Source organism: Anarhichas minor, unplaced genomic scaffold (assembly GCF_050575085.1).
Source record: "Anarhichas minor isolate MPS153535 unplaced genomic scaffold, ASM5057508v1 ptg000035l, whole genome shotgun sequence".
In the NCBI taxonomy this organism is placed as follows: Eukaryota; Metazoa; Chordata; class Actinopteri; order Perciformes; family Anarhichadidae; genus Anarhichas; species Anarhichas minor.
In genome coordinates, this window is record NW_027466481.1 from 656,583 (window position 1) to 672,689 (window position 16,107).

Below are 16,107 nucleotides of genomic sequence, written 5' to 3' on the forward strand. Positions count from 1 at the left end.
TCAAATTTACAACGAAAGCAGAAACTAGTATTGTATTTCAGGATAAAGATATCTCGTGTTCACGAGAGACAACACGTCAAACCAACCCTGTCTCCTACGAAATTACATTCCCATACGACTAAACAGCGTTCTCAATTAAGTTTTGAGGGAAATGTTTTGTCTCCTAGATTACAGTTTTAACAACCCCACCCTGGTGGTCTGCATCACCCAACAGCTCCTGAGATCAATCTGAGGGCTCACAAGACAAGGTAGCAAAGAAGAGAAGAGAACAGGATGGTCTTGTCTCTTTTCTTGTGAAATACTGTGTAGTTATACTGTGTAGTTCCATTTTAAACTACTGTGTAGTTTAAAATGAGCTCAGAAGGTGAAACTCACTCTTTGCTTGAAATGCTCTCAGCTCATAGAAATATGTAACCTGAATCGGGGAACTAGGGGTTGCGAGATGACTTTGACTAGTTTATGAATCAAACGTGTTAAACCAAAAAGGTTGGAAACCTGTGGTGTAGTGCCACATATTCTCTGTATCCTACACAAGGCCATTCAATTTATTTATACAGCAGGTCCCAAAAAAGTCTCAACAGACTGTAAAGAGACGGACAGGCAAACCCTGAAATAGGTGCACAACAATAAAATGTTCAATAACATGGACAATGATGTATATGAACCCAGATGAGAGATAGGATTTTGTTCGGCATAAGATATATAAGGAATTCTTTTATAACCGCAGGAACTTTGTCCAAAATGTGGGGAGCTCAGACAGTCTTTTGATGTAAATACTCAAATTACCAAATCTGGCTTGCAGAGGAGACAGGCCTTGTTGTCTGGATACCTGTTTGCCAATGGAACAAGACTAAGACAGAAAGAATTTAGAACTTTCCCTTTGCTTCTTAATGAAGCAAATCTCTTACAAGTGCTTTCCAAATTTCCACTGGCAAGTGACCGAGTTACGTCAATGCTCAGTAAGCTGAGGCCCACAAAATGCTTTATCAGCAACTGTGAGAAAAAACCCCCACAGAAAACAAGCCTGAAAATGATCAACATCGACAAACATCTGTAATATGGGAAGACCTTTTAGAATTGTCTGGATATATTTCTAACCTGCAGTAATATTTTGGGCATTTAGGGAAAAAGGACAAGAGATCATCGTTTAAGTTGATGTGACAAACGTTTTAGCAAACAGCTGCTTATTTACAGCAGATGAAGAACAACATTATCATTCTTTTGGAGTCGCGTTTACGGCCATCTGATGAACACAAGTCCAGAATTCACTTTCTTTTAGCTCTATTTTTGGTCTCCACCACCTCCTGCTCCACTATGTTCACCCGCTAGCAGCTAACTGTGACTGTCTGCTGTTTGTTAAACAACACAGCTAGTCGTGTGTGTTTTCTTTATTTTCCCTTTTGTCACCATTTGTTAGATACTTAGTTATCCGATTCTGGAGTTACTACACAACAGTACAGTTCTTTTGTTTCCATGAGCAGGCAGTGTACAGCTGTCTGCTGCAGCCAAAAACAACGAGCGAACCAAAAGAGTAAAGTTTTAAATTTCCATGATTTTACACCTTGACCATAAACATAACCTTGCGGAATATTAATGTCGATGGGATCCATGAGGAGAATAACGGACACACCAAGACTTTGACTTGGTCCTGATCTGTTCTCCCTCTGAAAGGCTGCTGCAGGCCGGTTTCTGTCTACGCCCAGGTGGGTTATTAAAGGGGCTGCTGACACAAAACATTGGAATAGGGGAAGTGATGCCTTTAATCAGACCAGAATGACTCTACCATGAATATGGTTTGGCCACACAGCCCTGCATTGAGCCCGGCCCGTCAGTTGACCTCAGGAACGCAGAAAAACATCACGTGGCAACGAAAAGATTCGCCGCTCTGCAGGAATACATTGTGCTGCCGACCGTCACCGCAGCGTAATCCTCAACTTTGCCTTAATTCAGTCTCAATAGGAATAGCAGTCATTTGGGAAGTTTATTTTTCCATTGATTTTTTAAAATTGGCTCTGTTAAAGCTGCTCTACTCAATGTATTTTACCAGTTGATCAACAGTTTGGGTTTTTGGTTGATAATATGTCAAAGTTGTATTTACAGTTCGCTGCGCTGCTCCCATGTGGCCAAAATCGATTCATTCAGTTTTAAAGTTGGTGTCACTAGTTTAATGAAAACATTATGACTTCTGCATTAAGTAAACTGAGAGCCATATAGAATTTGCGGGATAAAATATATATATATATATATATAACTTCTTGACGTATAATCTCCATCCTCAAACACCATGTTTTCACTCGGCACATTTTGGACCCCTTCCTCACCCTTGTTACTGTGATCCTCTGTCCTCCCTCCTCACATACCAACGTCTGGGCATGACCCAGCAAGCTTATGTGGCACTGCATTCTGACTGTGTCAGAGAAAACCCTCTACTATGGAGCTTTACAGGGATATCACAGTTAGGTCTGGTCTAGTCTTCAAAATGTAACCTGAGGTTTCGTTCAGATCGCTTTTCTTTCAAACATTGTATGAGCAGTGACTCCAATTTCTGTTTGGCAATATAATAACAAACAATGACACCAGCACAAACTATGCAAATCCTTCAGTCATCATCTCCACCTCTTCAGTATTTAGAATAACTCTTGACTGGTTTCTCTCCCACTACGCAGCAAACCAAAAGTTTAGAAAAAAGACACTGTGACTACAGCCGAGAATAGAGTCACCAATTGCGGAGCAGTATATCTGTGGCCAACAGTAAAACAACGTTACTCTGGTCAGTTAATCAGTATTTAAAAACCTTTTTTTATGTATCTAGATAAGTGTGACTAAGAGCAAGGCTTTCTTTTACAGGAAAACCTTTAAAAATATATTTTTTAAACACATTAATGCATCGCATGTGAAGGACATATGACAGGTTTATCACACGTTGAACATCATTTCACGTGTTAAAAAGTCACATAGGCATTTGGTTTTTATACATTTTAAACGTGATAAATTCACATCATATTGGCGCTTGTGATTTTCGGATATTTTACAAGTGAAATGTAAGATAATTTGACATGCATGAGCTAATGTGAAACAGCTTTACCGATGAATTCACATATATGCATGTGAGGTATTTGGACAGTTCATATGTGAAATACTGTGTGATATTTCACATGTAAATATAATATTCCAAGTATGAAAACATGAACTTCACATGCACTTTTAAGTAGGGAAGTGGGGGTTTAAGGGCTCAAGGGTAACTCAGTGGTAATAATAAGGGTGCTCAGTATATATTTTACTGCTAATTTGTGAAAGCATTGGCCTCCAATCCTGTGTTTTGACTTTGGCCCCGAGAGCTGTGCCTTTAAACACAGGTTACGCAGACATCTTACACCTCATCATTCAGGATTGATAATACATGAAAAACACAGACATACCTGTGGCTCTGCCTTAAGCCGCTCTGTGTGTTTGTAAGTATTGTGCAACAGGAATTCAACATGAATCAACAAGTACATTCGAGGCACCTGCTGTAAGTTAAATGAGAACAGAATCTATAGACGCACATAAATAGGACAGGTGCCTCCATCATCTCCACGTGTTTGAGAGTCTAAAGTTTATAACAAGAAAACTCCGGTTTTGCCCAATAGCTTCCCAGAATTCACAATTTCCTCTCAACTCAGTTGCAATATTTTAAAACTACACATAGTTTTTAATGTACGAGCGCTTCACAAAATCAGGGATTGTATCTTTAAATATCAAATCAAATTAAATCACCTCGCTTGGTTTGTTAGTTGGATGTATTTAGGGGCGATTAAAGAGTAGATTAGATAATAGTAGTAGTTAGATAATCAATGTATCTGATTTTATCTATTGCAATACAAGCCATATCAAACCTCATATTGACTTACATTGTCAGTGAAGCTTTGAATGAGTTCAGAAAAACTTTATTAATATCAGTTTTCCATCAGAAATAATGCATTTCAAACCAGATTAAAGCTCAATCTGGAACCCAAAGCAATGATTCGGTAGTGTTGTTTGATGGCCTAAGAAAAATGGTGAGAAATACAAATAAGTGTAATAGAATTAATTTAATTAAGAAATGAGAACTGGTTGAAGAAAGATCATATGCAAGACCGTCACTTGATCTGCAGACACACTCTATCCTTATCTCCGACATAACAAACTAATAGTTTAAATAATTCCGTTTTTGTTTTCTTTTGTAAGGATAAGACAGACACCATTATCCAGCATTCTTTTCGTTTTTCCCACACTTTTTGACATTAAAATATGTGTCTTTAATTAAGTGTCATGCTTTGTCTCCTCCAACATTCCTCTCATTTTACCCCAAGCTTATGACCAAAGTTTGAATGCTGAATATATGTTAAGAAAAAAAGTATTTGTCGCAAATACTGCATTGATATTTAACATTTAGTGAACCATCATTCAATATTCCTTTTCAGTGATTAAAACCTATACCATCAAAATGAATGAAGCTAATATCAGTATTGGATAAAGTAGAGCTTGCTCCCTTCTCAAAAGAAGAAAAGGTGTACATGCACAACTGAAGGAACACCACAGCAGGTAATGTACAAGAGTGTGTGTGTGTATTTAAGAGAATGGACACCACCTAGTGGCAAACAATGTCATTACAGTCCGCATTTGAAAATTCAAACTTTATCCACTTTCAAATTCTTTGGACAGTCTTCACCATTTTTACATTCGTATAAAATTGAAAAAAAAGTTATTCAAATGACTGAAAGGACCTGAATTTAATTGCCATTTCAATATGAAAATTTTCCTGTGGCATATTTGTAACATCTTCAGCAAAATTTACAGGGGGATACAAATTCCTCCAGACTGATTTTTCGGTCTGCCCCAAAACATATCCCGTCCCTATAATGCAGTGTCTCTGCTGTGCCATCTAGTGTTTTATTTTGTGTATACTTCAGATTGTGTTTACTGTAACACCCTTGGTGAATATGGAGAAGTTACTACTTTCCCAGAAAACATTATAGGGGATACACATAACCAATGCTTTGGCATCTATGCTGATGATTTAGTTTGAGATGTCTGGCTCCCCGATGAAGTGAATGGAATGTCATTCTTGAAATTTGAAAAACTCAAAAACTTTGTCACCATTTTTACATTTATTCAAGAAAGTTTACTTTAAAACTTAATCCAGAAGTTATTAAAAACAGTATATATTTTAAAACATTACCCACAACATTAACATTACCATTCACAATGTGCCAGACTACAGACGGACTTTTCTCTTCAGCATATAATTGTAGTGTATTTGTGATTAGAAAAAAGCAGTTTTGATTTTTTAAGCCGATATATTGAATGATTACAATGATGTGTTGCTTATCATACTCCTACATCATCATCTTGTGTTTGGATGCATGATTAATAGATGTTAAGCACCAGGACTGGTCATGAGGACTTCCTTCAACACTGGCTGGTAGATGTCATCATCTCTGCCTCCCTGCTGACACACAACAAAGTCAACTTTCATAAAGTGACAACATGACAAAGTTCAGGAAAGTCAACTTTATAGTGTTACTCATGTTGTATACTACACTCACTGATCTAACCACATACTGTACACCTGCTACTTCCATTACTAACGCTGATGTTGGATTTCCTGCAGCTACTATAGTACTACTAGTACTATTGATCAGTAATTGACTTGGATTGTGCTCGGGTGTGTTCGTACCTCTTCCTTCCTCATGTTGAAGAGAGCTTTGATGCCCAGAACAGTGAAGTTGACGCAGACACACAGCTGGAGGACAGTCAGGATGATCATAGTAATGTCCATGGCTGTCATCAAACGCTGATACACGCCAAGAAAGAAAGAAAAAGAAGGAATTCAGTTTGATTTGCAGATATTTTAAACTAAACTTTAAATGTGAATGTTAATGATTTACCAGGTACAATCAATGCATACAGATCCCTGCAGTTTGGAATTACACGGTCAAGACTCCACAGAATGCTCGATACTGTATGATTGTGTTTTCAAGTTTGATATTAAAGGCTGTAAAATTCAATATTTTTGTCATTGTCAATAAATCCCATTAAAGGACAACAATAAATATTGACTTCAAATTCCTCTGAGTTCCATTCTTTTCCACAGATTATATATATTTTTTTTAAACAGCTAAAAATAGTCCCAACAAAGGCTCTATTAACTCCTCTGAGTAACAATTGCTAAAGACTACATTGCGGAGCCTTTAAAAAAAAAGAAAAACTATGTATATGTAGGAAGTTTTTAATGATTTATGACTTCAGTAGAAACGACTGAGCTTGGAGCTGAGAGCCACAGACAGAGTAAAGAAGTTGGAAAGTGCTGAGAGACGGACTAAACTAACATTATTGGTTATTTTCCTTTTCATAGGGTGTGTTGACAATAACAAAAATACAGCATAAAAACAGCTTTATCCTTTAAAAGTATGCTTACCTGGAAAAAGTATTGCACATATTTGCAGTTGTCACCAGAACGATGAGCATTGAACCCGTCACAAAACCTGGCGGCAGAGACATCTTTAATGTCTGTGACATACAGCACAATGCCAACAATGGCGAAGATAGATCCAACTATGTTCACCAACACAGCAAAGCCCACCTGAGAGGAAAGAATACATCATTATTCTGACTTCACAGTGTCCGTTTTTACACTTTTCTTTTCTTCTTTTCTTTAAATTCTTAGTTTCATACAGACAGGAGTGGACATTTATTTATTCATTTATTTATTTGGCGCCGGGTGCACAAGAGGGAGTTAAAAATGTAATGATTGCAACAAATACATTCTTCAATTTCATAATTGAAATGTTATTCATGAGCAAAGATCTGCTTCCTGTTTCATAATATCCGACAGAATAAAAAATGAAAATATAAGAAGAGACTTATAGTCAGAATAATGCTGTTTTATAACGTTATTTTAAATGTTTTAACCTGACAGCGAGGAGTAAATGCATTAGTTCATCTGCACATGCAGATGAACTAATGCAGAGAACTTCTGCAGCTGACCTTGAGATGATCACTGCTCTCGTCATCTTCCGACCCCCCAGCCAGACCAGCAGCACCAAACGCTTCAGTAAGAGAGCCAGGACAAGAGGTGCATGTCTGAAAGGGCCTTTAGTCTTTACTTACCAAGCAAGGAGAGGGGAACCGGTTGGCAAGAAGAGACACGATCCCAGCTACGATGAACTGAAGAGAGGACATAAGAAAAAGAAGCCAGTGATATTTCCATGAGTTATTCTTCAAAGACATTCTTTAGAATCAGTAAATGTCGTTTTCCTTTTAGAAAATCATCCGATGGATCATTTAAATGCATTTTAAAGTTCTGGTAATTGTGTCTGTTTCATACGGCATTACAAAAACATCAACAAACCCCCTGCTTTTGCACTCAATAGTAATAAGTAAAATATTCTCCCAATGCAAAAATAATATTTCACCACGCCGCCCAGCCAGTATGCAGCTCCCAAATGGGCAAAATCCTCAGGATGAAGGCTTGTTCGTCCTGGTCCAAGTCCGATGTTGAACAGACCCACCATGATCTGTATAGTCTGTGAAAGATTCAGAACATTTAAATCTCTTTGTTTTATACCTGAACATCTTAAGACCACCACTTAATACTGCACATGAATACACTTTTAATTAATGAACAGTTTCTCTCACCCCAAGAGCTGAAATTGCATTGCTCTGCATCAGCACCTTGTACCCTGAGGACCACATCGGACTGCAGCAAAGAGTCTTGAGGATTTGACACAGAGGTGGTAACATGCTCTTACTGTCAGTCACCACCGTGAACACAGTCACTTCCTTGTCTCTGACAACAGTGACGGACATCTCTCACACCTGTAACATGACATGGAGATTTTTGGATGGACGGCTGGATAGATGGAGTACTTATTAAACCCATTGGGGGGAATTGGCAGAGTTAGGGCAGCTCACTCACACATACATCACAAAACAACCACCGTAGGGACATTCAAAGAGGTAGATCGAAGAATTCAAGTAATAAAAACATACATCACGGAAACTTTAACTAGAAACTGAGAAGAACTTTCCATCTTGAAATCTCAAAATTAAACAGTAAGTCACTAAATCAATAAAGTACCCCATGAACAGGGACAGGGCCAAAGCAGTGGCCAGGTGCCCCCCTCAAAGAAGGTGGGAAGGTCAGTAGGGGAATGGTAGTTGGCTTTTTAGTAACATGGATGGATTACTGAACGGGCCTGATGGGTACAGGCCTGGGGCCTGGGTTCTGTGAACATTTTATTGGTCTATAAAATAGTGAAAAATGTTAAACAATTTATCTATTAACCAAGAATATAATCAACAGATGAATCATCAATTATAACCTTGGATTATACATTTTATTGTTCCTTTAACATTTCTAATTATCTTCATAATTAATAAACTCTAGATATGGTCAAGCTGTTTCAGTTGCTAAAGCAAAACGTTTTTGTTTTTTTCAGTCATATGCAGAAGTCCCTCCCCTGAGGAGTTGGGATTACGGTAAATGAAAAGCAGTGAAACTTGATCACTGAAAATAATTTACAGTGACATCAACCAACACGTATTTGAAATAATTTGACGCGTTTTAAAGGGTGCACAGCGAGTGGGCTATACATCGATCATTGTGTTGAAAATAAGACTCGTGCTGCACTTCCTAGTTTTTCCGAAAGCAAAACAAAAAGGATGAATAATAAAAAGTAAAAAAGGAGTAGTAACAGTTTTTACAAAAATAAGGCATCGGGGTTTAAAATATCAACCAACAACACAAACACATGAAAAGTGTTCAAAATGGTAAAATTAAATAAATCTAATTAAATAGACTATCAAGTTAATGACATATTTCTTTCCATAATTATTCTCTCTCTTGCAGAACGAAAAACATGATTAGCATAAAAAAAATCCAGTTAAGAGCTCAGTAAACAGGTTGTGTTAATATGAAGATCAAATTATTATGAATTATGTGTTTTTGTGTGAAAGAACCCACCTGGCTCGCGACTGCAGTAACTGCGACAGTAGTTTACGTAGCAGAATAACAAACTGGTACTTCCTGTCGCTCGTTGATCTTCAAAATAAAAGCATACTTACCTTTGTATGGTAATATAACATATTACCATATATATTATAAAGATGTCATATATATATAAAGGTAAGTATACTTTATATGTACATATACATATATATATATATGTATACATATACACACATACACAAATAAATACATATATACACACATATACAGTATTATATACAGTATATACCTTTGTATGGTAATATAATATATTACCATATATATTATATATAAAGATGTCATATATATATATATATATATATATATATATATATATATATATATATATATATATATATATATATATATATATATATATTATATATTAATTAATAATATATTTAATAATATATTTTTTGCTAATTTATTTTCTCCAAATTACCAAATAAACAAATTTTGGTTTACAATTAAATTCACTGAGTTAGTATAAAATGGATCCAGATGCACTCCAGAGTAACAGATTCGGTATTAAGAACAGCCTTTTAAAAAATGTTTTCAGCAGGATGAGTAAGTTAAAACAGGTCTGGTGTGATTGTGCAATTTAACAAAGGACAAACTGGAAATTCCCTGTCAGATTACACAAGTACCCTGATATGTGAGGGTAATGCTCACAGAAATGTGAACATTAGGTGGCTTATAGGACTACAACAACCAAAAGGCTGTGCGGTGGGTCAGGGTTGGATTCTTCTTCATCAGTTGTAAAAAAACTAAATGAAATCAACGCTGCACTTTAATAAATATAACACAGGTGCTGCTATTGAAGACACTTTTTTCTTTGCTTTTCGTCTGTGTGTTTAATATGATGGTAGATATACTGTATATCGAGAAAGCCCTTTTGAAATATTAAGTATGAGGTCATCTTTATAATTAACCCATGCCACAATTCCATCTCGTAATTGACACCCAAAAGGCCCCGAATCTTTCTCAGACTTTTAATTAAAACCAACTAATTTGGCATCATCTGGCTCACTGTAGCTGGTTAAGAGTAATTATTTATTTACTCTTATTTATACTGCCATTGAGTGCCGGCTGACTCCTCACTCACTGCTCTTAACCGGCCCCCATTGGTAGGGGCCGCAAGTGAAAACACAGCTGAGTGCATCGCTGAACCCCAGCAGACACAGTGGGGGGGAAACAGTTTGCCGTAACTACCGCTAACCCTAACACACTACTGAGTAGTGTGGTTGCTGCTCGGTTGCTGCCAGAACACTTTTATCGTTTTGGACTGTAAATGGTAATAAATGGACTTGTATTTGTAAAGCGCCTTTCTAGTCTTCCCACCTGTCGAGTGGCGTCGATGTATCTCTGGGTGCAGAGCAGCAACGGAGAAGTGTGTTACTCAAGGCGCCTGTGGCTCAGAGCTGGAGCGGGTTGTCCTCCAATCGAAGAGAACCCCAACTTGCTCCTGAACTGCTTTTGTGTATGAATGTGAATACGTTTAATTCTGATGGGCAGGTGGCTCCCTCAAAAGTAGCCCTGCCATCAGTGTGTGAATGGGTGAATTATGACATGTAGTGTAAGCGCTTTGGGTGGATATTCACATCAGTTGGATCGACACCGCTGAGCAGAGTGTAATCATTTTATTTAACTTTCACTTTTCATTACAGAAACAGAATTTCAAAAAGGGGGAATATAATTACCTTTTCAAAAATATATAATCTCCTTCAGCCCACACTTTATAATTATCACTTCTATTTCATGGCTTCATATTGTAAAATAGCAAACAAAAACCCCATCAGTCCATCAATGTGTGTCCGTCACACACATGTGCATGAACCTCCCTTTCACCTACAAACAAGCTGACTGTAAGGCACATTACTCGATAGGAAATCATAATCAAAGGAAACAGATTTTTAAAACATCAACAGAGCATGAAATGGAAAGCAGCATATACAATTTAGTGCATGTTATTAGAAAAAATACTCTAAAAGTGAAGTGCAAAACATTTGAATTAAGCAACCCTTATAGTAATAGACCCAGAAGTTTGGCAGAGACCGTACAGGCTGAAGTCGTGTAAATCATGAATGTTACAGCATGTTATAAATGCACAGGATTATAGTACCTGATAACAGACAGCACAAAGCAGAGAGTGGTATCTAGGCTGTGGGGTAACTGGTGACTTCCTCCAGTAGTGGATTGTAGAGTTCTGGGTCACCCATCTTCTATTAAGAGAAAAATAATATCAGTAGAGCCGATAATAGAAATTTGCATAAATACTTAAATTTCTAAGAACAGGAATGTTGCAAAAAAAAGAAAAGAAAAGAAAAGAGTGTTTGTGTTCAGTCAAACTTTCCTGGATAAAAAAAACCTGGTTTAAGATGTGATTGTGCAAACTTTACCTCCTTTTCTCCCTTCTCTCTCCTCCTCAGAGCCTTGATCCCCAAGACGGCAGAGCTGATGACGAGGCAGAGCTCCAGGGCCGACAGGACAATCAGCAGAGCATTCACGCTTCTCAAAAGCATCTGGTGGGACACAAGAAAACAGAGTTAACTTCAAAATATTCAAACGCATTTGTTCTTACATGACCCAGTTCCTTCAAATGTTTACAGTTTACAATCGCATAAAAAAAGAGAAAAGCTGAAACCCGCTGATGTTTGGCATTTTCATTTGATAAATTACTTCAATAAATAATCATTGGTGATTAGTTGATGGATTAATTACTTCATCACTTGTTCATATTCATTAGTTTATTCTCCCTAAAGCCTGTTATAAACTCATTCTCACACTTGGTAGAAGTGTGTAAATGGTCATTGATGGTAACTTTTATGACAACGTAAAATAATAAAGCCCTCTATTTTCCACTCTGAAGAGACATTATCCACACTTACCAGAGCCAGCTCCTTGCCCTCCAAGCATTTCTCCGTCATGTACTTCTCCCCAGGAGATTCAGTCTGAGCTGTGGTGTCTCGGTAGTCTGAATTGTAATAGTTATTATATTTGCTACACATCCACCACAGCTTTATGTAGCCTATATTGATGCTGTAGAGTACGATGGCTGTAATGGAGAAGGCCACTCCTGCTAGATTCAGGATCACATTGACGATGACCTACAATACGAGACACAAAAACACACCAGGCAATTCATTCTCATGAAATTCAAAAAGCCACAGATGATCTCATCCTCCACAGCTGGGTGGCTGGTATTCATTTTGAGAATCACCTGCTACTCGGCTAAAGTGCCATGGAGCAAGACACTGAACCTATATTGTACCCTCTCCGATGGAAATACATACTGTATACATATGAGGCAATGTGGGTGTGTGTATTCTTAAGGGTTATGTGACATCCATTATCTTTTCCACCTTATTCGGGGCCGGGTCGCGGGGGCAGCAGGCTAAGCATTCTGGATGTCCCTCTTCCTAGCAATGTTTTCCAGCTCTTCCTGGTGGACCCTGAGGTGTTCCCAGGCCGGATGAGATACATAATACCTCCAGCGTGTTCTGGGTCTACCCCGGAGCCTCTTACCAGTTGGATGTACCCGGAAAACCTCTAAAGGGAGGCGTCTAGGAGGCATTCGGATCAGATGGATTCAGTTGGCCCCTTTTTGACCCAAAGGAGCCGCGTCTCTACTCCGAGCTCCCTCTGGGTGTCTAAAGCTCCTCGTCCTACCTCTAAGGCTCAGCCACCCTACAAAGGAAGCTCATCTCGGCTGCTTGTAACAGTGATCTCATTCTCATGACCATAGTTGAGGGTTAGAATGTAGATGGACTGGTCAATCAAGAGCTTTGCCGTTCAGCTCAGCTCCCTCTTCATCACAACGGTTCGGTACAACGCCTGCATCACTGCTGACGCTGCACCGAACCAGCTGTCCATCTCACGCTTCATTTTAACCTCATTTGTGAACAAGACTCCGAGATCTCCCTCGCTTGGGGCAAAGACCCACTCCCAAAACCGGAGGGCAAATTCCACTTCCAGGTCTTCCGGCAGAGAAACGTTAGATATTCCATGTCAAGAATTCTCCTCCATTGTATTTGTCGTGAAATAAAATAAGACTAGTTGATGACAATGAAATGAAAAAGTACTTTTAAGGATGAACTACTCACCAGACACGGACTGGGGCACTTCTCAGACAAAATGCCAACGATGCCGAACAACATAATCTAGAGAGAAAAGACAAAAAAAACGGTAAACATTCACTCCTCCACAAAAAATACTAAAATCCATATGTGTCCTTTCTATCTTTGACTGAGTGAACAGCATTTTGAGCAGCAAGAGAGAAACTAGACGAACAAGAACAGTCTGGTAAGTTCAGAAAATGGCATCACTTTACTGTATTGTAGCCTGTAAAACCAGGAAAAGACAACATTTATGCCTTATTACGATATCTAGTCTCATATCACGACATCCATATAATATTTATATGTTGCCCAGCCCTACTTGGGTTCAGGCAGAATTCTGTAAAATAGTCAAAACATAGTACAATTAAAATATGCTTGGTTTGAATCTGATACCGATCCTTAGGATTGGCCCCGGGAATCTCTGGTGATCTCCCTACATGCACTTTTTTTGGTACTTTTTACTTATTGTCAACTTTTGCCCAAACCCTGGTCAATATAATGCAGACTGCAGCACATTTACACCCTCTTGATTACTACACTGTGCATACTGTTATGCACCAAAACAAAATCCTTGTATGTTTAAACCTACTTAGCATAACATTGTTTCTGATTCTGATCTGGAAAAGCTCTTCAGTGGATCTCCTTGGCATCAACTGAACAACCCAATTAAAGTTGTCTATGTCACCACTATAACTTTGGGAGAGACTTGGGAGTACAGATGAACATTTTTTTAAGGAAAACTCTGTAGAAATTTTGTTAGGACACAAACGACCAAGTACAACATTATGTTGCTTACCAATCCTCCGATCCAGAAAGGAAACCCGGTTGAATCCATCTGCCGCCAAGAGCCACCGCCACTGCAAGCAAGGATCACTCCAAGGCCGATGTTGAGCAACCCAACCATAATGTGCAGAGCCTGCGGAGGAGGAAACGCAGCATGAACGACCAACACCTGTACAGTATGACTGCAGTTACCAGGTGACACTGTTTTGGTTCATTGGAGAGCAACCGTGAGGTGCAGAACAGACTGTTACTGTTATTGGACCACCTTCTCTCATAGTTTCATGGTGTTGTTTTCTAAATGCAGGTATATAAACAGAACCTCACCGACAAAAACTCTTAAAAATGTGATCACGACAAAAACGTGCAGCTTTTGGATTATTTCACCAAAACAAATTGTTTACTTAAAGTTGAAATCAGAATTGAGTGGGGAAAGAAAAAGTAGTACATTTAAAAAAAAGCAATGTAGCAAACAAAAAGAAGAAGTCCACAGAGCAACTTAAGACATAGTTAAGGTCGTAACTCACCCCCAGTAGTGACTGGGAATGTCTCTGGACCCTCCTCAGGTTCTGAGACAGAGAGCAGCACACAGGGCTGTAGCAAAGGCCTTTGAGGATTTGGCACAGTGGAGGAAGAACACTTTGTGGGTCAGAGTTCATAGTGAACACAGTGACCCCCTCAGCCTTGGTCATGATCACAGACATCCCGCCGGCTTCTGTAGAACGAAAGAGACAAGAAAGTATAGACACTTTGAATTTGCTGTATCAGGTCATGGTTGATTATGCAGATTCCTTAACATTTAAACTAAATATTTGCTGAATCTTGTGGTTAAAGTATGTGTGCTGGTGTGTTCTCTATTCACTGTTTCCACGGCCGCATTGGTCAGGAATCTGGGAGTGATTTTCTGGTAAGCTCCCTGCCAAATTTCCAAATCCTTAACTGTTGCAACTGGGGCTATTAAACTATATATATATATATATATATAACACCTTTTCCACTATAGTGCATTAAACAGTAAATTATAAATGATGTGACTACTATAGTAACATATTGTATAAAACATGTCCTCATGTAACTTACAAAAACGTAATTTGTGTTGATAGACTAGGGGTGGATGTACGAATTTATACAAAAAACTACTATAATTAATGAATTACTAAATGTTATAGTAATTTAATGGGCTTTTGTAGTGCAATCTGATGAGTAGCCTTTGTTCTAATCCACGATCTCTTCCAGCAGCATCACACTTTATGCTTTGCAGACTTATATTAAGAGGTGTGTCTGTTATTGAAGGTAATGGACCTGTGGTAGGCCTATAACGTCTAATAACCTCATCGGAAGCTGTCTAAAGTCTGAAGAGATGTAACCCATCAGGGTTATCTCAGATTAGACTAAAGATTTAGAGACTGTAACAAAAAAACTTTGTTATAAACTGGGGGACATGGCATTCCAGACAAGATGGATCTCATGAAATATGCCATCAAGATGCATTTTAGGAAATTGCACGATTCAGCATTTTTAGAGCTTGACCCTTACTAAGAACTGGAAAATCAGGATTTAACAAGCTCTACTGTTTAAATTGTGACTATTATTTTTAACATGTACTGTAGTAATATAGCTTCCAGCCTCCATTGGCGGCACTGAGCCCTGAAGACGTTACGTGCCATCTTGGATTTTGCCCGAGTTCCATTGACAAACACAAATCTCCTGTACTCCATTTCATGAAGTCGTCATTTGTATTGCTTAATACCCGCCTGACACGTTTTCTCCGCTGATAAGTTGCCAAGAAGTTGAGCTATTCTCTGGGGAGTTCGAACTTGAAATATTCACCCATTAACACGTTTGATGACTTCTGAATGTCTTAATTGTATGGATTCACTTAGGTAGCAGTACAGGGCCATAATAAGGACTGGCTAAAATTGAATTCTGTTCCTTTACAAACTGAATCAAACATGACAAAAAAGACCTGTTACCTGTTTATGTCTGTTAGCGTGGAAGAAAAACCTAAAACTATTGCACTCCACCTGACAAAGTGTGGCTGAAAGTACGGTTGTTGCGCAGTTATTGTTTGGAAGAAGGAAGGAGAGGAAGGAGCCTAGACAGATGCGGAAGAGAGCCAACCTGTTACCAGAAGTACCTCCCTCTAGGAACTGTAAACAAGCTTAACCCTTTAATGAACATTCAGCTGAACAGAAAGAT

The 16,107-nt window shown here is 38.4% G+C and overlaps 2 protein-coding genes across 5 annotated transcripts; both read right to left on the reverse strand.

The window, feature by feature from the left end:
- Positions 1–5,110: 5,110 nt before the first annotated feature.
- Positions 5,111–9,051, reverse strand: LOC142965718 (high affinity immunoglobulin epsilon receptor subunit beta-like). 3 transcript variants are annotated; one of them, XM_076106787.1, is made up of 7 exons: positions 8,987–9,051; positions 7,660–7,839; positions 7,437–7,547; positions 7,132–7,188; positions 6,440–6,604; positions 5,699–5,815; positions 5,111–5,467 (listed from the first exon to the last, which is right to left on the reverse strand). In XM_076106787.1, exons 2-7 carry the CDS (start codon positions 7,828–7,830, stop codon positions 5,399–5,401), a joined length of 690 nt encoding a protein of 229 aa, XP_075962902.1. In that variant the 5' UTR covers positions 7,831–7,839; positions 8,987–9,051; the 3' UTR covers positions 5,111–5,398. The 3 variants fall into 3 exon arrangements, with proteins under 3 accessions (XP_075962902.1, XP_075962900.1, XP_075962901.1); XM_076106785.1 differs by having other exon boundaries at positions 5,111–5,470; XM_076106786.1 differs by lacking the exon at positions 8,987–9,051 and having other exon boundaries at positions 5,111–5,470; positions 7,660–8,954.
- A 1,584-nt stretch (positions 9,052–10,635) lies between these two features.
- On the reverse strand, positions 10,636–16,023 carry LOC142965749 (uncharacterized). 2 transcript variants are annotated; one of them, XM_076106828.1, is made up of 7 exons: positions 15,882–16,023; positions 14,436–14,623; positions 13,925–14,044; positions 13,114–13,170; positions 11,899–12,117; positions 11,410–11,532; positions 10,636–11,229 (listed from the first exon to the last, which is right to left on the reverse strand). In XM_076106828.1, the coding sequence occupies exons 2-7, from the start codon at positions 14,610–14,612 to the stop codon at positions 11,167–11,169; spliced, it is 759 nt and encodes a 252-aa protein (XP_075962943.1). In that variant the 5' UTR covers positions 14,613–14,623; positions 15,882–16,023; the 3' UTR covers positions 10,636–11,166. The 2 variants fall into 2 exon arrangements, with proteins under 2 accessions (XP_075962943.1, XP_075962942.1); XM_076106827.1 differs by having other exon boundaries at positions 10,636–11,232.
- Between the last annotated feature and the right edge of the window lie 84 nt (positions 16,024–16,107).